The 24,538-nt window shown below is 38.0% G+C and overlaps 1 protein-coding gene across 4 annotated transcripts; it reads right to left on the minus strand.

Moving 5' to 3' along the window:
• Positions 1-492: 492 nt before the first annotated feature.
• On the minus strand, positions 493-24,538 carry ARGLU1 (arginine and glutamate rich 1). Of its 4 annotated transcripts, none has more exons than XR_002518537.2 (4): positions 23,946-24,538; positions 16,061-16,286; positions 13,679-14,247; positions 493-690 (listed from the first exon to the last, which is right to left on the minus strand). XR_002518537.2 is itself a non-coding variant. In XM_003914059.5 (4 exons), the coding sequence occupies exons 1-4, from the start codon at positions 24,290-24,292 to the stop codon at positions 526-528; spliced, it is 822 nt and encodes a 273-aa protein (XP_003914108.1). In that variant the 5' UTR covers positions 24,293-24,535; the 3' UTR covers positions 493-525. The 4 variants fall into 4 exon arrangements, 2 of the variants coding, with proteins under 2 accessions (XP_003914108.1, XP_009190475.1); XM_003914059.5 differs by having other exon boundaries at positions 13,679-13,762; positions 23,946-24,535; XR_002518536.2 differs by having other exon boundaries at positions 657-690; positions 13,679-13,762; positions 14,190-16,286; positions 23,946-24,537.

Below are 24,538 nucleotides of genomic sequence, written 5' to 3' on the forward strand. Positions count from 1 at the left end.
AACTTTTTCTTTTTTTATAAATATATAAAAAAACAAAAAGTCAGCAAAACCAGCATTATGATGTAGCAGAGTATAACTCTGAAGTCAGTGGGGTCAGTAAAAGCCTTATCAGACCATCCATAGTTTTACAATGTGATCTGCTCTTCCTCAGACCACTAATATAGAATCCAAACAGGTGAAAAATATGTCACTCTTTAGAAGACAACAATGATCTGATAAGGATTTGACTTAGTGGAAGGAAAGAGAAGAAAAAAAAAAAAAAAAAAAAAAAGGAAAAAAAAAGAAAAGCCCCCATAAAAAAAAAAAAAAAATAAAGATTTGACAAATTGAAAAAAAAAAAAAGAAAAAAAAAAAAAAAAAAAAAAGGGAATTGCAGAGCATAGCCCCTATTAGAACAAGCTAAATTTCCAGATTTTACAAATTAAAAAAACGAAAACAAAAACAAAAACAAAAAACCACTTCAACATGAAGCTACCATACAAAGTTTTTCCATTTTTTCTTTGTAAAAAGTTCAGAGTTTGCAATTTAATCCTGGGTTTTTAATGAGAAGGACAGTTTTGGCCTGGACTTCCCCTTGCCCAGGATAATTTTTTGTTCTTCTTTTTGTTGACGTTGCCGTTCTTGTTCTAGTTTCATCCTTTCCTCATGAATCTTTCTTTGTTCTTCAACAATTCTCAACTGTTCTTCGGCCTGAAAGTTAAAAGTAAACATTAATTATAGAAATGTATTAAAAATTATCATATGTACCCCCACAACAGGTGTATCTGTTATGTATCTACAAAAAAAATTTTAATGCAAATGCAAAAAAAAAGGGGTAAAAACAAGGACTTTCTATGAATTCTATGCCTTCTCAATATTTTAGTTATGAGGTGACAACTCACACACAATGGCATGTGTCATAAAATCTGACTAAGGTCATAGAGTTTAAGTGGTAAAGAAAAAAGAATTAAAAGAGAACCCTTTATTAATTATATCTACATTTTCTTTCATTTTTAATGAAAACAAATGAACAAATTATGGAAAAGCACTTATACATTGGGAAATAGAAATTAATTTCCACAAATCACATGTTGAGATCATGACAGATTTTGTTCTATACCTATTTTTATCTCTAACTTCAGTCTACCAGATTAATAGATTGTTACTTATAAACCAAGGCACAGATTTACTCAAAGAGCAGGTTATCTACCAATTACCATATTTATAGTTAGAAGGACATACATACAAACAAAAAAACAAAAACACAGGAAAAAATCTCCACTTGGGCTTTTTGTTTGTGTGGTCAAATCATGCTGAAAAAAAAGGGACTATATTATAGTATCAGTAGACAACCAAGAAACACCACAGACCCAATTACCTGAAGAAAAATATTAGAAAACCTTCTGACCTAACTATAAAGTACTATCAAACTTCAAAGGGACACTGGTATAACTGATTCCACTCCTGCAGTGCCTTCAACTCCTTCCATGTCAAGCGACTTCTTTCCTGCATTCTTCTACAGATTCCCCTATTTACCGAAGTCAGGCCCTTCTCACGCTTCCTAGATAGATACCATACACACATCTTCAATTCTCAACCAAGCACAATTTTAATCCCCTCCCCAAGGGGGCATTAGGCAATGCATGGAGATGATTCTGGCTGCCACAAATGGGAATGGCTCCTGGCATCCAGCAGGTAGAAGACTGGGACAATGCTACACATCCTATAATGGAGAAGACAGCTCCCACAACCAAGAATGATCTAATCAGTGCCAAAGTTGAGAAAGCATGTTCTAACTCTGGAGTTTTTAGTATCAGTTATCATGATTTATCGTTTTTCCCTTCTGTGTTCACCGCATCCTTTGAGCTGCCTACCTATTCCTCCCATCCAAAGTCAAACTTTAGATCATTGCTTCCATCTCCATTATTCTACTAAAATTATCTTCTGTATGGTCAAAATCTATTAAATTCAGTGACTTTTCCCTTTATTTAAATAAATTATTTTGTTCACTTAATTCCTTTAAAAATGTTCTCTTTCGATACATTCTCTAATGCCACACACTAAGGTTTTCCACACAATCACTTCTTTTGTCTCCAATGATAATTTTTTTTTTTTTTTTAAATAAAGTGTGATGTGACTGGATTATAGGCTTTACGGCAAAGGAAGATGGAAAAGGTAACAGGACTCCGCTATGCAACACAAAATGTTTAAATTTTATCTTAAGTAGCAAAAAGAGAAGAACACAAAGAAGTTTAGACAGCAATGTGGCATAGACTAAAAAGACAAGTGTTGGAACAAATCAACAGCAGTCAAGTAAGGTCAGAGATAACAAAGATCAGAATTACAAGCAGTGAGAGAATCTGGCAAGTGACCAAGGTGGAAAATCCACAGAGAGCTAAAATGCATCTTTAAAACACAGCTCTCTAAAACAATTTTCCTATGCTACATTTATACCTAGCTACTGGACACATCCACCCGGGAGACCTAGGACTTGCTTCAAAATTCAACACGTTTAAGATTTAAATTCTTCCACTTTATCCTTAAAATAAATCTGCCCTTTACATTTTCTCTTCTGCCACTCAAATTCTGTAGCTTTGTTTCATCTCTTCCTTCTTCAGTCAAGTTTATTAATTCTTGTTTTATATTCTCTGACTAGAGTTTATTTTCATTTCTTTTGCCAGCATGACAGTTTAGGGCCACATATCTTTTGTGCATCTAAAATGGTGCCCCTGTTTCCAGTGTGTCCTTCAACCCATCCTACACGGTACTGCCAGACTCACCTTTCTAGACCATTGCTCGCTCACTCGTGTCCTCAAATTTCCAACGATATCCACTGTCCATGGCATACATGGCATACAGCTTAACTTCCTAAAGTATAATGTTTCTCTAAGACTTAAGATTTTCTATTACCTGGCTCCAGCTTTGTTTCTACTCCTCTTCTAAATTCTCCTTTCTATCTTGTTCCCCCATCTTTTGCTCATGCCATTCTTTCCTTCTATGGAAATCCTACCTGTACATCAGAATCTATTTCAAATAGCCACTCTCTTCCTTAGGCTGTCACTGATATTACAACACAAAGAATTACCTGCTTCCAGACATCATTAGTGAATTCATATGCCAATCACTTTATCCAGTTTTCATAAATCATCACAAATTTGGGATAAGAGCTTAGTGTGTGCAACTGAATCAAGATGTAATAAGGGCTCTTTGCATGTGTGCATGTGCCTAAGAAACATTTTATCAATATAATTACTCAGGTTCACTTTCTTCTAAGGTTCTAACTCAACCCTAGAAAAGCAGACTAGAGTCCTGGAGAGTGAGGGTACACAAAGCAGAACATCACAACTTTAATCTGTAAGAGAAATCTAATGAACATTACAAATATACAATTTTTTACCCTATAAGACAGAAATTCAAAGTGTGACAACACATTGCTGTGGTTTCAATGTCACCCAAGTTCACTGCTAGAATTAATGGGCATTGTTAACAGTATTAAGATGTGGGGCATTTAAGCAGTGATTAGGCCATGAGGGGTTCATCCTCATGAATGGATTAATTCTGTTATCACCCGAATGGGGTGTGGGTTGGTTACTGTGGGAATGGGCTCCTGATAAAAACATTAGTCTGGCTACCATTTTTCTCTCTCTCTAGGGACCTGTCTGTCTAGCTTGCTCTCTATGTGATGCTTTCCACCATGGGAAGACCTCACAGGATGCCTGTGCCATGTTCTTAGGGTTCCCAGCTTCCAGAACCCTGAGCCAAGTATTTTTATAAATTACCCTGTTACAGCAGCAAAAACTGGACCAACACACATATGCTACCATATAAACAGCACTCTGACACTATCAAAATTACATCTTCATAATACTTTACGCCACCAAGTACATTTTCTGGAATTTACATTATATACTTGTACAGCAATGTGCCAGTTTTACACCCATGCGAAACTGATATATTTACAGGGTTACATATTACAACACAGTTTATAGAAAGAATGGGAAAAAACCCAAATATCCACCAATATGGGGTACATTAGAGAAATTACTAAAGATATATAAAGCAGAATATTGTATAGCTGTTAAAAACAAATAAGAGAGGAAAAAAGGAGGCCTCTATGTTCTGCAATGGAAAAATCTCCAAGTTACACTGTTAAATGAAAAAAATAAGTTCCATGTATACATGCTACCTTTGTGCAATAAAAGGAGAACTAAAATATTATGCATTTGTATCTGCCTGAATATGCATTTACAGACATTCTGAAAAGATTTTAAAAACTCATAACTGAGTACACCTTTTGGAGATGGGGTTGGGAATGTGGGGATTGGGTTGGGGGGAAAGTAAAGGGACTTCACTGTTTCTCTTCCTAAAAAAATAAAATTTGAACCATGTGATGGTTTTGCCTAATTAAAAACAAGATTTTTAAAGTAAAGCAACTTCCTTCAGAGAAAATACTAATTCTGCACTTTAGATTGGGTAAAGAATCAAGTTTCTTCATTTAGGTCTACAAATACAGAAGGCAAAAGTGTGTATGTATGTACGTACAGAGGAGGTGATTTTCTCTGGGACTACGACTCAACAATGTTAATCACCAGTGCTAGGCATACAGTGCCTACTAGAAGTATTTAATGTACTTATTTAAAAATGAGGTGAATATACTATCTATACACAAACATTGGTATTTTGTTCTACTATGGCTTTAAACTAAGCATAAATCTTAATTACACTTTGACAAAAACAGAAGGGACTATTCAAACACAAACAGTCCTCTCTCATTTTAAAACAGCCTCGCAAGTGAAAAAGCTGGTGTCCTGTTCATCCACCATCTGTAAGCGTGGTATGACCTTATACCTTATTTGCTAGGTTATGTTCCTAAATCCTACCCTCTCTCTGCAGTAACTTTTTCTTTCCTGATGACTTTACTTACCAGAGAATACAACCATTGCTCCTCTTCCCGCTTGTTTCACATTTATGCACAAGAAAGCAGTATTTGCATTGGGGGGTTGGGGATGGATATATTTATACAGATGAATAATACTAAGCAACTCACTCACAAGGATTATGTAGTGGAAAGCTTGGAGGCCAAGGAGAAAGCTAACATCCACAATACCAGAACCATTACACTGGGGCAGACTCTCCTAGCCATTATGCCAATAACCCTGTTCAATATCACAAAGGTGGCTTTCAACCTTGTATCCCAAGCTAAAGAGTGACTGGTGAGAAGAAATACACAAAAATAAAATGTTCCATTATAGTCAAAAGGCCTACTTACCCCTCCCAGTAACCTCTGCCCTATTTATTTATTTATTGTTTTAGACAGTCTTGCTCTTGTTGCCAAGGCTGGAGTGCAACGGCACGATCTCGGCTCACTGCAACCTCTGCCTCCCGGGTTCAAGTGATTCTCCTGCCTCAGCCTCAGGAGTAGCTAGGACCACGGGCACGTGCCACCACGCCCAGCTAATTTGTTTGTATTTTAGTAGAGATGGAGTTTCATCTTGTTAGCCAGGATGATCTAGATCTCCTGACCTCGTGATCCACCCGCCTTGGACTCCCAAATTGTTAGGATTACAGGCATAAGCCATCGCGCCTGGCCTCTGCCCTACCGTCTTTATCCAGAGGATCTACTGATTTTATAAAGATTACTTTTATAAGCATTCTCCGTCTTAAACTGTCTATAAATTTAATCAAGGCAGTCCTTAGCAACATTCCCTGTAGCAGAGATATTGAAATCTATTCTCCATTTGAAATATACATAACTTTATAAAATTTTTAAAATCCAAACATATAAATATTTGTTATCAAGAGTGATTATAGAAATGGACGAAAAACAGCACAATTAGAAACTATGTCACTCTTCAGAAATGTGATTTCTACATTTTAAACCTTCCAAGATAAATAGCCTGATCCACTCTCCACTCTGCCATTTCTAATTTTAATTCCTTTATTCATCTTCCCTTCCATATAACTTTTTAAATGTATATCCCACTTTAGATAACCAATGAATAAAAATGAAAAAAATATATTTGATACGATTAGTTCTGACACTTAGTAAACTACGTCAGTAAATTTTTCTAAGGTATTCCATGTACGACGTTAAATAACAGAAGGGTGAAACACAAGGATCCCCTCCATCCCTGTGACAACATATTTATTCTCACGCTTACCTCCTCAGGGTTTCTAATATGACAAACCATCATTATGGGATATCATTAGCTACCATCTAAATTCATATCACCACCTACTCCCTTTACCCCTTTTTATTCTTAATTCCCCTCTTGTGACATTTATAACAAATCATTTTTGAAACTTCAACCTTAGATAATATCTCCATGGATTCCACATTACCTGAAGTGAAGACAACTGTTTCAAAAGGAGGAAGTGATTGAGGTAGAGCTTGGTATGCAATATTATGTACAAAAAGCACTGCCTGAGAGCTCTGGAGAGACCACTGCATAATTTTGCCAAGGAAAATCTGATGGCTTCGGGATTTTCTTTATACTTTCTGTTCTAAAATTTGACAAATAAAGGTATTATCTAGATGTGGCTCTTTTAATGTTCCGTATCCTACATTCTCTCTTTTCACCAGTTCTTCTGTCTTAGTCATTCACTATTTTGTGCACTAAGTATTCCTTAAATGCCTGGGGATACCTGGCATGAGTTTATTAGGAATGATTACATCAGGAGGGTCTTTTCTGGTTCCTACAACAGACTTCCCCCCTGCGTCTCCACTTTTTCATACCTCTTCACTCACCAAGTTTATCAGTTCTCTCTTACAGTTTCTAAGAACTACTACTTTGGTGATTCAAGGCCCCATCTTTTGAAGGGCCTTCAGTGACTTCGTGTTTCCAGTTTGTGTCCTACAAACCCATCCTTCACAATGTCAATACACTCACTCATGTCCAGAAATTTATTTTTAAAATTACTGTCTCAAATACATTAACATAAGGTCTTCAACCAGCTTTTTATATTATCAATCATTAAAAAACCTCTCGCTCTCCGAAAATCCTTATCTGACTTATCCGAAACTTCACTTCAAATTAAAATGTTTGACATTTACATTTGGTGGCTTATTTTTCCTAAGTATTGTGCCATTTCAACTTACAGAAATGATCACTCTACTACAAGATACCCTATTCTTTTTCCAACTGTGTTAATTTCCTGTGGCCACTGTGACAAATTGCAACTGGATGAAATCTATTATGGAGGCAAGAAGTCCAAAATCAGTATCACTGGAACAAAAATCAAAGTGTTGGCAGGGATACACTTCCACCACAGAGTCTAGGGGAGAATACGTTCCTTGCCTCTTCCAGCTTCTGGTGGCTGCCAAGGTTTCTTGGTATGTGGACACTTAACTCCAAGGTCAATATCCTCAAATCTCTGTGTTTGTCTTCACATCATTTTTCCTATGTGCGTGGATTCTGTCAGGAGTCTAAACACCTTCCTTCATCATGTCATGTGTCTTTTTCAGTCCCAGTTGGCAGTTTCTGCTGAAACAACATTCTCAGAAACTTTGGAGGTCCCCTACATGTCACATCATTAAACATGGTTCTCCACAGATATTTCCTGGATAATCTCATCTATTTCTGGCTTTTACTTAAATAGTACGGGAACCTATGAGTTACATGCATAGTTTCTTCAACACAAACAAAAGGTTGTCTAGCAATACCCTTGGCCTTCTTTCCAGAGCCAGTTTTTCTAACAGTGAACATCTTTTGCCATCTGAATAGCCTGAGATTTTCCCAACATCAAGTGCTGGTGCTTCTTTCTATACTTATCAGTTCATTCTTCAATTTAGCTCTTCTTGCCACTTTACTATAAACAGGAAGAAACCAGGCTACACCTTCAACACTTCCTTAGAATTCTTCTCAGCTAAATACGAAAAAGTTTTAAGTTCTGCCTCACACACAACTGAAGGACACAATTCACCCAAGCTTTCTATTACTTATAGAAAGGATCTCTTTCCCTGCAGTTTACAGTATGTTCCTAATTTGCTTCTGAGCCCTAACCAGAAACACCTCTAAAATCCGTATTTTTGCCAACAGTCTTTAAAGGCAATGTATGCATTTTCTATCATGTGACTCAAAATTGGAGCCTCTACCCACTGTCCAATTCCAAAACCACTTCCACATTTTTAGGTAACATATTACCACAAACTGAATAGTTCAACATAAATTTATTCTGGAGGCCAGCAGTCTGAAATCAGTATCACTGGGTTGAAAGCAAGGTGTCAGCAGGGTGTCCACTCTCCTTTTGGAGTCTTTAGGGGGGAGTCTGCTCCTTGTCTCTTACAGCTTCTGGTGGCTGCCAGATTCCTTGGCTTCAGCCTACATCACTTCAATCTTCAAAGCCAACATTTTCAAATCTCTCTCTTCTGTCTTTACTTAGCTTTCTTCTCCTGTCTGTGCTATATGCTAAAATTTCCCTCTGCCTCTCTAAAGAATACATGTGATGGCATTTAAGGCCCACCAGATAATCCAGAATAAACTCCCCATTGCAGATACTTAATCCCATCTGCAAAAGCCCCGCCCTCCTTGTCATATATGGGCACATTCAAATTCCAGGCATTAGAATATAGACTCTTTTTCATGGAGAGAGGACAGAAGGGATTTTTCAGCCTACTATACAAACTCATTTAAAAGAAATCCCTGCTTACATTTTTCAGAGCCATCTCTCCATTGCAAAGCACACTCTGGTTAATTTTAAACTTATGTATGTGGTACACATTTGATATATAAGCAACTTTAAAACATGGCACTATATTTTCCTCTCTCAAACTGCTGAGATACCAAACTGGTGAAATACAAAGTGGTATATAACACAATGAACTTGGCAACTGAAGAAAACTATTTCATTAGTAAAGAGATCTGTAAATCTAGAATGTATAACTTGCATATACTTTAAAACCCCAAACACCCCCGTCTCCCATCAAAAGTAATTTGTCCTTCCTTTGACCAGTATGTTACCTAAAATTTTATTTAAAAACTATCAGTCTATTATCATAGTTTAGGTGCTTACACCAGATTCACTAACCAGGCTGCATGGTTTGTATTTTCACATCTTGACAAGGGTATGGTTTGAGGATTCTTCCTCCTCCTGACACAACCTTCTGGAAGAGTATTTTATTCTATAGCAAAACCTATCCCCAATTTTTAAGTCTGTTTCCCTCTCCAGAAAAGTAAAGTTCACATACATTTCGGAACAGTATCTTGAGATTTTCCAAGTCACATCATAAAAACACCATGGAGAAGACTTCAAAAAAAATTTAAGCACTATTTTTAACAAAAGAAAATTAAAATTTTCCATTGTATTACCAACCCTTCAAATACCTAAAGATAGTTATGTGTCGCCAACACTAACTCAAGAACAATCTGCCAAAAAGCCAAATCAAGTCATATTTGGATGCTTTTACTTTGTAAATAAAGTATGTTTGTTGGTTAATACTTTTTTGTCTCTGTTGACAAACCAAGTATCTTGGTACACAATGTGGAATTGAAAAACACAGTAACTAGCCATGGACTAGAGCATTTAACAATGATTTTCATATATGGGTGAGCTCGTGTGGCTAGGCTAACACATTCCTTGTGGCTAGGCTATCACATTCCTTATCAGTCATTACGGGATTCAATCTGTGAACTTTTGTCAAAAGAGGCTACCAACATGGCACAAGTATACATATGTAACAAACCTGCACGTTATCCACATGTACCCTAGAACTTAAAGTATAATAAAAAAAAAAAAGTATGACTTTAATTTCTTTACTATTATTTGTATGTGATCAAAAAAGTGATATCCATTACTTGTAGCATGTAGAAACTGAAGAAAAGTATAAAGTTACACATAAGACTAACAATTAAGGATAACTATTTTTAGCATTTTGGCTTATTTGTGTGTCTCTTAAAATGTGCAAGTACATGTTTCTCAAAATAAAAGGATCATATTGGATATATAAATTTTGTATTTAGCTACCTCCATCCTATTTTGTATTTCCCCTGAATTATCAAATACTATTTGGCTACAGAAAAATCCATTGTATAATAATAATTAATTAAACAACATGGACACTTCTATTTTAAATAATCTGAGAATATCTTTGTATGTAAATTCATTTGTAAATGACTCTATCTCATGAGATAAATTCTTAGACACAGAATTAAGGTTTTTTTATATTTACTGATTTACTGTTAATTGTCTTCTGAAACCATTATAACCCATTTAAATTCTCATGATCATCAGGTAAAGAGGTCTCTGTATCATAACCTTGCCAACAGAGGACACTGTGAAAAACAATGGCTTTAGGGGATTTCTATTAAGGAAAAAGAAAAGAGGGGGACATTTCTTTGCTTCTCTACTGAGGTTGAGATACATTTTCAGAAATTTGTTGTAGCTGCTTCTCATCCTACCTGTGCACAAATCTCCTTTTTAATTAGGAAATTAGTCTTTACTGATCTGTAACATCATTGTATTATTTTTTCAGTTAAAATGTTTAAGAAATCTCTTTCCCCACTTCCAGGGTACTTTCATTATCAACTTGTCTTTTCTGTAATCCGCTTGCCACAAAAACTTCTTAGCACACATAAGGTTGGATGGCCGCTACTTTACTACAGCTACTTCTTCCAGTATCTCAAGTTTCCATGCCCTTGCCTTTGTTTTATTCTACTACCCCAAAGGCCTTTGCCCTGTTTCATTTCCTCACACTCTTGTCCGCCTTCTAATAGAACTTCCATCTATCCATCAGGGCTCAGCTCAAGGGACTACCTCTTCTAGGAAGGTTTCCCAGGCCACCCAGGGCAATTACGTCATTATCTCACACTACCTATACCACTTACCAAATATTTCCATGGTAACAAACTTTTTTTGGAGTTGTCCTTATTTCCAAAATGTGTTAAATTATTTAAAAGCACTTAATGGCTTGTCTACTTTTTCATCAAGTTGCTTTTCTCAATACAGATTTTAGTAGTTACCTTTGATCATCCTTCATCATTTTCTGGAGGCCAGAATGTTTCTAATTCTTCTTGCTTTATATGGTATCAAGTACTTTTAATAGGAGTTTGAATATATTTTACATATTTCCCAACAAACATACACAAAGATTAAAGAATAGTGCTCAAAACTGAGAGGAAAGGGAGGGAAAAAAGCAATAAAAGTGTAAGTGGGCCTCAATGTGTACCTCCTTGCCATCTTTACACATTTTTTGTCTCCTCCTACACAAAGAATACCCTACTTTTCCTGCCAGCATATGACTACCAATAGAACCAAATAAAAAACTTTTCTTGGCCAGGCGTGGTAGCTCACACCTGTAATCCCAGCGCTTTGGGAGGACGATGAGGGCGGATTACAAGGTCAAGAGTTCGAGACCAGCCTGGCCAACGTACTGAAACCCCGTCTCTACTAAAAACACAAAAAGCAGCTGAGTGTGGTGGCGGGCACCTGTAGTCTCAGCTACTCAGGAGGCTGAGGCAGGAGAACTGCTTGAATCTGGAAAGGGGAGGTTGCAGTGAGCCGAGACTGTGCCACTGCACTCCAGCCTAGGCAACAGAGGGAGACTCTATCAAAAAAAAAAAAAAAAAAAAAAACACTCCAGTACCAATTCACTATGCTTCCAACTTTATTGAACACTGTAAGCAAACATGTTAAATATGTTCTAATTCTTACTCAACTTTCTCAAATCCAAGCCTCTTTTTCCCTAAGATATGTTTTTTACCTGAAGTTTATCACAAGCATGCCATCAGAATAGTGTCACTCTGGGCCAGAAGTGGTGGCTCACACCTGTAATCCCAGCACTTTGGGAGGCGGAGATGGGTGGATCACCAGAGGTTAGGAGTTCAAGACCACATGATCAACATGGTAAAACTCCATCCCTACTAAAATAGAAAAATTAGCCGGGCATGGTGGTGGGTGCCTGTAATCTCAGCTATTCAGGAGGCTGAGGCAGGAGAATAGCTTGAACCCAGGAGGTGGAGGCTGCAATGACCCGAGACTGCGCCACTGCACTTCAGCCTGGGCAACAAGAGCGAAACTCCATCTCAAAAACAAAACGAAATGAGAAGAGTGTCACTCTGATCAAATCTAAATCTGTGCGATCTGGAAAAGTGCTCATGTTACGCATGGCCCATAGACCACTTACAATGTACAAACTAATCAATCCCCAACAAGGACAAATCAATATAAGTGTTTTAGAAGTTTTTACAGCAATACGACCTCATTTTTCTAGTAATTCATCTTAATTGTATTTTGCAAAATAGAGGTCTGAGTCAAACTGGGATTAAAAAACAAAAACTGAACATTTACTACCATTTGAGAAGCATTACATTATGACTACCAATACTTCTTCCAGTGATCACACACCAAAAGTCATATTTTTATTTTTCATGTGGGCAAAAAACAGAGGACTGTAAGAATAATGTAAGGAGGCCAAGCCATCCCTAGCTACCACAGGGTCAGAAGGGATCAAGATCTTGGCAGGGCACACCAAGCTTCCAGGCCACCCACATAATGGACCCAGCACAGCTATCCAGTCTCTCTAACATGTCCTAAAAGGAGGTCTAGTTCCACCTGTTCAATAATTTTGCTTCAATGATTTAACTGTCAACCATATTTTTTCCTCTTTTCTGAAACATCCACAAAAGAGGAAACCAGAGTGTATTTTACCCTTCAAAGCTCAACATTCTAACCTCAAATTCAGATTGTACACTTTCCCTCTTCTTCCTAACTGCACTGAGGTTCTCTCCTTACATGGAATCCTGGAATCACTAAAAAAAAAAAAAAAAAAGTTATCACATACTTACTCATAAGCATGCAGCAATGTCACTTAGAATGACTCATCCATTTCACATTGCTATTGCCTTTTCGACTGTAGCAGATTTTAAGATTTTCTTTGGGAAAGTGGATTATAGCTTTCCAATAGATTCCATTATGGCCTTCACAAATACCAGGTGATATTTATCAAGAATCCATTGTGCCATGCTCACTAAGTTATGTGGAATATTTCTAGCCTTATCTCTTATCCAGAGGACACTATCTTTAAGAAGATGATGCTCTAGAAACAACTGCCCATATTAACTTTTTACATTCTTATTCATCCCCACTTTCAATGGGATCCACCGTTAACGAATTAGACCCACCCGGATATTTTTCTGTGTATTTATAACCACAAAATTTCTTTATACCACGTAACTGGAGCTTACAACTTGCTTCCCCTCACCCCCATCTTTTTATATTACATAATCACCGAAGACTCTATATTTCTCGTTAAGATTATAAACTAGGAATAGGAAATTACTCTGGTGCACTTACTATCAAACAAATACTATCTACTCCTGGTAACAAGCCAACTAATACAAAGTAAAATGCTGCATATTACAGGTGGTTTAAATATACCCCCAAGCTTTTGTTGTTGTTGCTATTAGTTTTTTAGGCATATGAGAAATGTGAACGAGGTTAGGAAAAATAAAACTGGGGATACAGAACAAAACAATTTCCCCAGAAAACTTGTTTTTTAAAATCTCTGCAAATTTTGGAGTTCTGTCCAGATTGGAAGTAAAAATCGCAATTGTTTCTATCCTTGACTCAAAAAGCCTTTAAAGTTAGTCCAAAGAACCCCCTCAAAAATAAGTCAAATTATAGAGCACAAAAGTCCACAAAATCTGAAAAAAGGAAATAAAGCAAAATACAAAACACTTTTCACATAATGCTTTACACTTACCAGTTTGGCTTGTGCTTCTGCAATTTTTCGGTTATTCTCTTCCAGTATTCGCTCTAGCTCCTCACGTTTTGCACGTTCTTCCTCCTAAAGGGGAGGATATGTTAAGATATTAGAAAAACAAAATGTTTATTTTTATTGATAAATATTTACTAATCTTCCTCTGAACTTTTTTGATATGACTTACAGGGTAGCTTTATAGCTACCTTCTGTCTGACAAATGATAAACTGTGCAGTCACTAAAATTGGTTTCTAGCACTAAATTTAAATCATCCCTCCCAGTCCAAACAGCAACCAACTAAACCCTCCCTAATGATAGTTTCCTGGCAATTATTACTAATACTTTAATATCACACAAATCAACAAGGACAACTACAAAACTGGATAGTATTTACCAAATTAAAAAAATAATATATAAAATATAAATAAAGTGAATATTTGTCTCACCAATTATGTATACCTACGTATTCTTTACCTATACTCCTTTAATCAGCATTAAAAGTTGAATATTTACTGTCTTGTCCAGTGTCCTGCAGAGTGTGCTCCTCGGCTGCCATACGCGCCAGCTTCCTCTTTAAAATGATTTGTACTGTTAGCTTGGCAATACCTGCATCAGCAGCTCAACCATTTATAAAGAAACAACATACAAGGAAGGCTGAGCTGAGGAATGCAGATGTTTATGGTAAGAAGGAACAAAAAATGTAATTCATCATTCCTAAGGCAAACAATTAATAAGAAAAATACATTTACTGTTAGTGAAAAATACAAATGGTAATCCATACTTCATGGAACTACGGGCTTCTTCCATGGGGAAAATGGACTTAACATTCAGATGTTGACAATTTCGGAAGGCAGCTTATATTGTCATCTACAATCTGAACTGAAACTCAGAAATCCAGGGGATGCATGGTCAGGAAATAAAATTCTTCAACTTATTTTTTTCTTGGAGAATTTAATGAGATTTTGTAATGCAAACTGTATGAAGACTGCTTGATGACTTGGGCAGTGTTCAGATCACAGCATACATATTCAAATGATTTTAATATTTGGAAAGACTGTCAGAGAGTTGTGTCCGTGTAAAAAAAAATTGTTAATATGAAACAAAAAAGCAAATGAAGAGAAAAAAATCTTACTATGATTAATAACTCGCTACAAGACAGCACCATTACTCCAAAAATATCTTCATTATTAAAAGCACTGATATAAATAAAAATTTCATACATTCAATTTTATAGTCTGTGAAACCCACTATAAATATAAGCATGCATATCTAGTTAAAGACAGGACAAGGGAAAATGCATTTTAAAAGCTAAGCTTACCAGAAAGCAAAGAGATTTAATATGTCAACTTGTCCACAATAATGCCAAGATGAAAAATGACAATGAGTCTTAATTATTTTGAGTCAAATATTTCAGTTCAAGAAAACAACTACAGGATTTCCTACGTCACACACCAACTGGATTCATATTCAGTATGCAAACTATGGTGATAAGACACTCAGGGCTGTAAAGTAATTTGCCTTGAGCGTTTCAGTGACTTTCACCAAGTTTTTGGATCCTGGAGTAATCAGTGCAAACAAGCTATAAAGCTTCAGTAGCAAATTACTGTCTCACAGAAAGACATTTTCAACTTCTGCTCCAGCTGCTGATAAAACAAATCATGTGTTTAGCTTGACTCCAGACAAGGACAACCTGTTCCTTCATAACTCTCTAGAGAAAAAAAGGAGTTGTTAGTAGATACTAAAAAAAGTGGATAAATAATCTGGATATTTTTCCTAAAAAGATTCCTTGAAACACATTAGGAAAATGGAGGGCCTTATGATCGGAATGCTAGAATTAGTCCATTGTGCTGAAGCAGGGTTTAGGGGAGGGAGTGAGGGATAAAAGAAGGAAAAAAAGAAGAGTGAGAAAACCTATTTATCAAAGCAGGTGCTATCACTCAATGTTAGGCCCTGCTCTTTTTAATCTGACTGAAGGCAAAAGCCTCTCACAGTCTAGGTAACAGAGTGATAGAACAGAAGAATATACAACCACAGGTGGATTTTTAACCTTTTCCCTTTACCACTCCCTGTCTCCCCACCGTCCTCCCAAAAAAGAATGTAAGTCCTGCAGCCATGGCAAAAGTTTCAAACACTTCTCAAATAGCCAGTTCCATTAAATCAAAAAGTATCCTTGAATAGGTTTTATGAAAGCTTCCAACTTTTAAGTTATCAGTCAGCACTTCTGAATAGGCTAAAAAATTAACTTTCGCAGCAATGTTAAGTTTAGACGAGAAAGGAATTAGATAGTCTGTATTCCATCTCTTTCTGAACTGAGCAGGAGGCAGAACCCAACACTGAAAGTTTTGCCATGGACTGTCTCTACTTTCCAAACGACCGAGCGTTACCTCTCTAGCTTTTTGTGCTGCAAGCTCAGCTTGTCTCTGTCGCTCGAGTTCTTCGAGCAACTGCTTTTCCATGATGCGTTTGGCTTCCTCCACCCTTCGGAGAACTTCTCGTTCAATTTCATCCTTCCTTTTCTCCAGTTCTTCCTCCACCCTTTTTGCCACCAATTCTTCCACTCTTCGTGCTGTTTCTTCCTCGATGAGTTTTTCTTCTATTTCCTGCTGTCGACTAGCAAACAAAGCGAAAAAAACGAGTTAGATATTTATTTTTAAAACTATAAATTTAAACAAAACTAGTTTTAAGTCTATCAAGCCATTGAGCCTGATATTATTCAGTGATTTTTTCAGAATTCATTTTCACGTCACATTTAAGGAAATGACAGATGCCAAGATGTTAACTAATACAGAAATTCAAATGAATATAAAATCTTTTTTTCCTTTATCATATTCTAAATACAGGAGAACTGGTATATACAAAAAGCCTAATTCATTAGTTTTAATTTAGGAACGATAAATATGACACAGAAAATTACTTGTTATCGACTTTATAATCAGAGGACAAGTTGTTAAAATATATAGATTTGCTCATTTGCCAATCCCTTCGTCTGGGGCTTACAAAGTAGTAAGCAGAAATTACGTAGCAGGCAACTCAGACTGGCTGAATTCATTTCCCGCTAAGCAAAGAGAGAACACACACAGACTGAAGAGATTCAGACTGCTGGAGTAATAGTGCGTAGTTTTCACTGAAATTATGACCAACTTAAGTTTTGAACTGAAGTTCTTTAGCTTTATAGTTCCTACTGTCTTTTCTTCCTTTTGCTAATTGATTTTCAATTAAAAGCTCCTCCAGAAATACGAAAGTGGGTAAAAATATATTTTTATTACCAGAAAAAGTTCAATAAAGCATGATACTACAGTTTTAATTACTCCAATCCCATTTTGATATTATAAACCAATTTACTCAAAATAAAATGCTGTGCTGAAATTACTGACATTCATCAAGGCACCACTGTGGAAATTCTGTACATTTTATACCAATGATATTCAGTGATAGCCACTGGTCACGTGTCTGGTCCGAACTGAAATTTAGTGTGAAGAAAAAGAATATAAATGATCTCCTATTTTTATTTGTGTGTTAAAAATTATATTTTGGATAAAAATATACACTATAATTTCATCGATTTCTTAATGTGACTACTAAAAATTTTTATATTGCATATATTGTTCACACTATTTCTACTTAATAGCACTCTGAGACAATAATTTGTGCTGAATGAATAAATTCTGAGGCTCTTGCAGTAAATCTAAATCTTCAGAGGCCGATTCACGTTCCAACTTTCTCACAACCCTCAAAATTAAATAAAACCCACAACCTTTATCTTTTGATGACTCAATTGACATACATATATATGAGAGTCATTCAATTTACCTGTTTAGTAAAGACTTTATCGTTTCTAAGTGACCTTTAAATACCCCAATCCACTTCAACTTAACTCTATTCTTCAGGATGACTCAATTCTCACCCAAGGGCTCTCATTTTCAACTCCTGTTACTTATTCACAGTGATAACACACTAACACCAATGTGTCTTAAACAATCGGATTCATTTCAGTTTCTACATTTATCCTCTACATTCTTCTGTCAAGGAGACAGTAGGTACTAGAGAAAGTACCTTTAAGGTCCTAGACGTTTGCAACACCCATTCTCAGGACTCTGTTGTTGTTTCTTAAATATTTCCCTTTTCCCTTCCAAAACTAAGTTTTCTTAAAAAAAGGTATGAAAGCCTAAGACTTAACTATGCTCCTTTTCCTTAACTTCCAATTAAATACAGTATTCGAGTGGTTTCAATAAGCCTTTATCTACAGCAGCTCAGTAAGAGAGCAGGTATCTTCCCCAACACTAAAAAAATCAATCACCAAAGGAAACCAGATGGCAACTTCAATAGAAATTAAACCACATTTCAATATAAAATGTTGTTTCTCTACTTCATCCAAAGGGAAAGAGAACTAATCAATGAAATAAGGCTGACAACTGTTGAATCTGGATAATGAGTACACAATAATAATAGTAATCTACCTTTGCGTATATGTAAATTTCTCATAATAAAGTGTGTGTACACACACTTTTGCTAGTTGGTTCTTCTGAAATTAGTAAATGTAGAGAAGCCTAAGAAGAAACTTAATATTTAAAATTTCAAAGCCAGTACGATGTGACTTGTAACTAGCAATACTAAGTGGATCATAGTACTATTTAAAAAAAGGATAAAGTAACACAGTTCCAATTAAAACTCCACACAAAGTAGAAAGAAGGCCCTAGGAGTAAAAAGTTGCCAACTTAAGAATTTGACGAAGGTGGAAGAGAACTGATACATACTCAAGGTTATTTTTGGCAGTCAAGCCATCCCTCAGCAGAAGTGCAGTGGCTAACAGGGCCTCATTTCCATAGCTTTGGCCAGTAAGCAGAAAATGAGCCAAATAAATTTACTTACAGCAAAAGCCAAATCAGAATGTTGTCAGTTCCCTGCTTCTATTTCCACTGATGACATCAAACCAGAGGGCCCATATAACAGGCAGTACAGGCAGGCCGTGGGCTGCTATGCTGCTAAGGAGTCAAATCTAACTACAGCTCAGCGACTTTATAGCCCACAGGGAGGGGGCAAGTGGAAAGTCCCATGCTCAACTGAAACACTGGAGAATGAGAAATGAATGACCTAGTGCAGTTTCTCACAAAGCTGCTTATCTCCCTTTTTTCCTGGAGGAACTGCAAGGCATCCGAACATGAAAACTAAGCTTTGCAACAGGCAAGGTTATGGGTTCCACACCAAAACTGTTTGCCTTCAAGTGTTAGCAAGAACATAACTTCGCTGTTTTTCTTGGTAAAATTAATGCTACTTCAGTAATCAGAAAAAAAATTTTAAATCAAATTTTAGAACCAGTGCTGATGGAAAGCTCAATTTTATGCCCTCGCCATACACTGAATTCAGCAAACCAATGAGCACATATACAACTGAATTAAGCATGAGTTCATCTTTACTGACGGCAAATTTATCATCATAATCAACGATAAAACCACTATTATGTCTACTCCCATAAGAGGCATTGAATTTTCCTGAGTGGGTCATTAGTGTCTTGCAAAATAGGTATCACCTAACAGCCTATTCACTCCTTAAAACCCTTGCCATAGTTGTCACCCTCATGATGTTCTTTTCTCTAATGTTTTCCTCATGCTTCTCTGCTGAATATCCATTCTCCTGCCAATAATATGCTATACTGATGGAAGCATTAAATCAAGATCTTCCAGGTTTCCAATGGAAATGGTGTAATACTAGGTTCCACTTTATCTGTGCTCTCAGGTATTTTAAAAAGACTAGTCACAATGAACTTTAAAATGCTAACGATTAAAAACAAAACAGTAAGGCTATAGCACCTCATCACTGTTAAGAGTATTACTCCATACAGAGTCACTGACACCATTATTTTAAAACATCTTTAAAACGTAGGAGCTCAATCCTAGGGGCTTACTTCTAGGAATCGCTTAATAATTACTAGCAAACAGCATTTACTTATTACTTAATAAGTAACATATAATATTGTGCCGAAAGCTTTATATACCATATAATCATTTAAATCACATAATTATTCCTATGCATTGGGTATGTATCTCATTTTTACTGTGGCAACTAAGAACAAGGAGCTTAAGTTTCTGGACTCACGCACACTGGATGTTGCCGAGCTGTTTCTCTGAACCTATGTAGATGCCAAAGCTAATGATCTCAAGCAAGCACTATACTACTACCCTATATTGGTTTCTGCAGGACAAATGAGAGAGGCAAAGACAAGCACACAGATTTAACTACCAAAGAAAGAAAGAAAGAAAAAACTATAGGCCAGGCACAGTGGCTCACACCTGTAATCCCAGCACTTTGGGAAGCTGAGGGAGAAGGATTCTTTGAGCCCAGGAGTTCAGGATCAGCCTGGGAAACACAGTGAAACTCTGTCTCTACAAAAATAATAAATAAATAAATACATATTCTTAACATCAACTAGGTCTTATGCCTTAATGTTCTGTCAGAGCCTTAACCTCCAAAAATATGCGGCTTCATATACTCAATTTTCTCCTAAAAGCTCTTCTTTGCTCTCACAATAAACTGTCCAAGAATTCTAAGAATCACTCATATAGATCCCAGTTCAGTGTAGACACTCTAATTTAGAAGGCTCTTTATCTGTCATCCAGTTGAACACAGAGGATATCGGAACCTAGACATCCCAGGCTAGAGTAAGTTACTATGCCATTAACATTTTCCTGATTTGCTGCACATTTTCAGTTGTCTATTTTTTCAACAGTTAATACAACATGCATGCACCATCTCAAAAGAGCATTTAAGAAAATGGTGCTACTGGTGTGGGGGAGGGGTGAGAAGAACCACACTGAATGGCTGGGACACAGGGATGAGAGGAAGATCTTTTGAACTGAATTTTGAACCATGTGAATTGCCTATTCAAAATTGATGGCAAAGGTCTTAAAAAATGTAAAGGCCTACCTTTTAAGCATCAAGATTACAACTTGTAAGATCACTTCTTAAATTCATCAGGCTTGGTCTGGCTCCATGTAAGTAAGTTACATTAAATAACATTACTTCTTGGGAACTATTATATGCCAAGTATCACCTACTTTAAATACACTATTTCCAATTTTCACAATAAGCAAGAGATTAGAGGTAGGTGATTTATTCAACAACTCAGAATTGTAAGTGGATAAGGTTTCCAATCTTACCAAAGAATTCCTAATTAGCTAAACCCAGCGGTTGATTCTTATTTTACAGTCTCATTCCATCTAAGTAGACCTCTTGAAAGGGCACCTGACATTATGCATTCTTACCATATTCCTTTCCGCTTCCACCATGGGCTTTTCTCCCTCTTCCCAATTGCAAATACAGGCATGTCCTCAGGTTCTTTCAGTCCCTTGAATGAACCGCTCTCCTCTCTCCACACTCTCCGTGGGTCATTCCATATACTCTCAAGGTTTCACTGACTTTCAGAGAAGCCCCTCTTAGCTAGGCTTCAGTCTCACATGATCAACTCTGGATAAACTCAGTACAATGTATCCAAAACCAGTGCTCACAGTGGAGGCACCATTCTCTTACTCCCTTTCCCTCTCCCATATTCGCTATTCACAAAGTTTCTGACATTTTTACCAGTACCTGCCACACGGTTGTTACTGAAACATTTGGTAGATGAGTTGCAATAGCCACACTATAAACATGAGAATCAACATTCTTTTTCTGAAGTCCCACATTCCATTTAATATACCCTGAATGTTCCTTAAATCTGTCCCTCTTTTCCATTCCGACAACCATCCTCACTACTCCTGTGTAAACTTCTGTACCCACCTCTTACTTTCCATCCTATACAACAATCAAAACAAAAAAGGCACCCTGTCATTTACCTGCTTAAAATCCTTCCTGTTTCTACGATGAAATCCAAGCTCTTTAACATGACATAAAACAACTCTATTTACCTCTATTTACCTCTCCAGTCACTCCATGACTTAAATATTTATAGAACTTCGTGTTCTAAGTCAACAGTCACCTGATTATTCCACTTTTGAGACCATTTCCTCTATTTTGGCAGGAGTCGGGGGAGGAGGCTCTTTTCTGTGCTCCACATATGTCCTATACTTTGCCTGTCATTGTCATAGTCTTATCTCCTCCACCCTACAGGATACTTCCTTTACACAGTTCATTATTACTGTCACTAAATTTACTACATTGTATTATTGCCTATTTAATGATCTGTCTTTGAGCTAGATCAAGCTCTTGGAGAAGGGCCAATCATTTTTATATTAACAGCACTTAGCACAGTGCCTGGCACTTATTAAATGCTCAATAAACATCAGTTAAATGAATAAACTAACCAACAGGATATGTAGACTGAAAACTATTTCCTTCCATTCCCAAAGCTCCAATACTTAAGTCTTTCCACTGTTTCTTTTGCATTGCTTCCAAGGCATTAGAATATATTAAGTAACGCCTATTGCACGGCACCGAGGAATTTAGGATACAGGTGGCTGCTGGCCCTGGCCCCTTCTCCCTCCTAAATACTATTGGCAGTTTGTGTCTTCTCTCAAACCAGAGAATCATACAGCCTCTATCTGCCATATTTCATTCCTGAATTTCTTCTCTGCTATCCATGTGAAGCCTGCTAAATGCTTCTATTTATTCTTTGCATACCAAGTTTCTTTTCATTTTTCCTACAAATCTTAGCTTTCTAATGAAAGGCAAGTCATTCCTCTATGGAGGACTCCTTTGTTTTCACATGAAGAAATTATCTCAGCAATGTCTTAGGTAACTTTTTATACATCCATCTATTGATAGCTATTTGAGAACTTTACAGCTAAGGGCCTTGTTGCAGACCCAAAAGTTGGATTCTACAAAATCAAGGTTTAATCTGAAATAATTACTTTACCTTTGTTTTCATATACATCACTGACAGTTCTAAGTATAGGAAAAATGAGTGTTGCATGTGTTTTAAAGGAATGTTGGAAGCAAAACAGCTCCAGGTACAGCTTCCTCTGTAGTATTAGTGCTCCAGTCCTACCTTTTAGTAACTTTATTTTAGAACAAGCTGTATGTGTGCTGGAAAATCTACCTAACACAAACGCAACTACAGAAAACTACAAACCCTACGGACAATTCAGTACACATAAACTCGCCTCGAGAAAATCATAAATTCAGTAACGTTCTTGCTTCATGAGCACTTTCTAAATATTCACTGAAGAACTGACCAAACTGACCAAGTATGGCTGGTTAAATAGGCAGTTAGTAGGACTGTTCAAATCTACTTTTCAATGTGGTTTTTGGGAACTGAATACCCAGAGCATCAAAGTATGATGATCTTAAAGCAAAACACACAACAAATCCCTAAACTTTAAAACTCAAAAGTTCCTGTAGTTTGGGATTATTTATCCACATCTACTTTCATAGCCAGAAATACTTGAGAGCTGACATTTTCGGAAACACATTGTAACTCTAGTTTTCACTATTCTTCATGTGAGCAACGCCAAAACGAAAGCAACTATTCCAGTGTTTTCTGAAGAAGTACAGTGCAAGGGAAACAACAAAACTCCACGTGTTTGCTAGAGAAATAGAAAGCAAGTTTAAAAAAGGGTAGGCTTTGGGATGGTGATTACACAGGTGAATTCAAATGCCAAAAAAACTCATCGCAGTGTACACTTAAGGTCTGTGCCTTTTTTTTTTTTTTAACATCTCAAGAAAGGGGTAAGGGTGTAGGCTCAAGGGGAAAAAAGCAATCCAGACACCTTAACAATAGGAATACACTAAAGTGAAAATGCATTTTTCTGGCGGACCACCTAAAGTGTATGATTCTCGGGAGCACTTAAGTTCTGTCCCAAATTTGAGCTTCAATAGAAGAATGCTTCTGGCCAGCTGTGATTCGCATCTCAAAGGTTAACTCCCTTCTCTCTTCTTCTCAAGCCGACCAGCAAACGCTCACCACCCTTCACATCTGCAGGCCAGCTCTCCCAGCCTCACTAGCCGACGCAGCTCTCCGACCTCACTCCGAACTCCACCCCTACTTCCGGGACACCACTCCTCTCACGCGCCAAAATCGTCTTCTCCTATTTAAGCCCTTTCTGCTCAAGCCCTCGAATTTTCTTCCCGGACAACTCCTGGGTCTGTCCCACCCCAGGCCTTCCAAAAGCCAAGCCTGCTGGCCCCGCCGCCGCCTCTCCGGCCCGTTCCCGCACCCGGTCCCCAGCCCCTTTCGGTCCCCGCCATTCTCCCAGCCCGCGCCGTCCCGCCCCGGCCCCACGCCCTCGCCCAGCGCCCCGTTCTCCGCACGCCCCGGTCCATCCCTCCGCGGACACTCACATTTTTCGCTGCCGCTCGAACTCCGCTTTCTTCTCCTCCTCCTCTCGCTTCTGCTTCTCGTCCAGGCTGCTGCGCTTGCTCACCGTGCGCCCGAAGATGTCGATGCGGTCGGGCGGGGACGAGGCGCGCTCCCGGTCCCGCTCGCGCCGGGACACGGCCGTGTTGGTGGAGCGCGAGCGGGACCGCGACTCCCGCCGCCGGTTCCGTTTACTTTCCCGAGATTTGGAACGCTTCCGCACGCGCTCCTTGTCCCGGGATCGCGACCGGGACCGGCTGCGCTTCTTGTTGTGCTTGCTGCTCTTAGTGTGCTTGGAGCGGGACGAGCTCCGGCTCCGAGACCGGCCCATCCTTCCGGGCGACGCTCTAACCGCTGGCCTCAGGCCCCTCACGCGGCCAGTTCCCCTCGCCTCCGCCTTCGGACGCGGGCTGGCGGTCCTTCAGAGGCCGGAGGAAAGAAAGGTGTCGGCCAACGGACTTTCTGCCTTTTCCCGACGTCTACCGCTGCCAGGAAGGCCGCCTCCACCGAGAAAGCCGCAGCGCAAGGCGCCCCTAAGATGGCAGCTGCGGCTGCACCGGCCGCCCTTCCCACAATG

Source organism: Papio anubis, chromosome 15 (genome assembly GCF_008728515.1).
Source record: "Papio anubis isolate 15944 chromosome 15, Panubis1.0, whole genome shotgun sequence".
Lineage (NCBI taxonomy): Eukaryota > Metazoa > Chordata > Mammalia > Primates > Cercopithecidae > Papio > Papio anubis.

Coding starts and splice junctions, on each gene's coding strand:
- ARGLU1 (XM_003914059.5), bottom strand. CDS start 24,292: ATGGGCCGGTCTCGGAGCCGGAGCTCGTCCCGCTCCAAGCACACTAAG. Junction 13,763..16,060: donor CAGCACAAAAAGCTAGAGAG/GTAACGCTCGGT, acceptor CCTCCCCTTTAG/GAGGAAGAACGTGCAAAACG. Junction 691..13,678: donor CAGAAGCACAAGCCAAACTG/GTAAGTGTAAAG, acceptor TTTAACTTTCAG/GCCGAAGAACAGTTGAGAAT.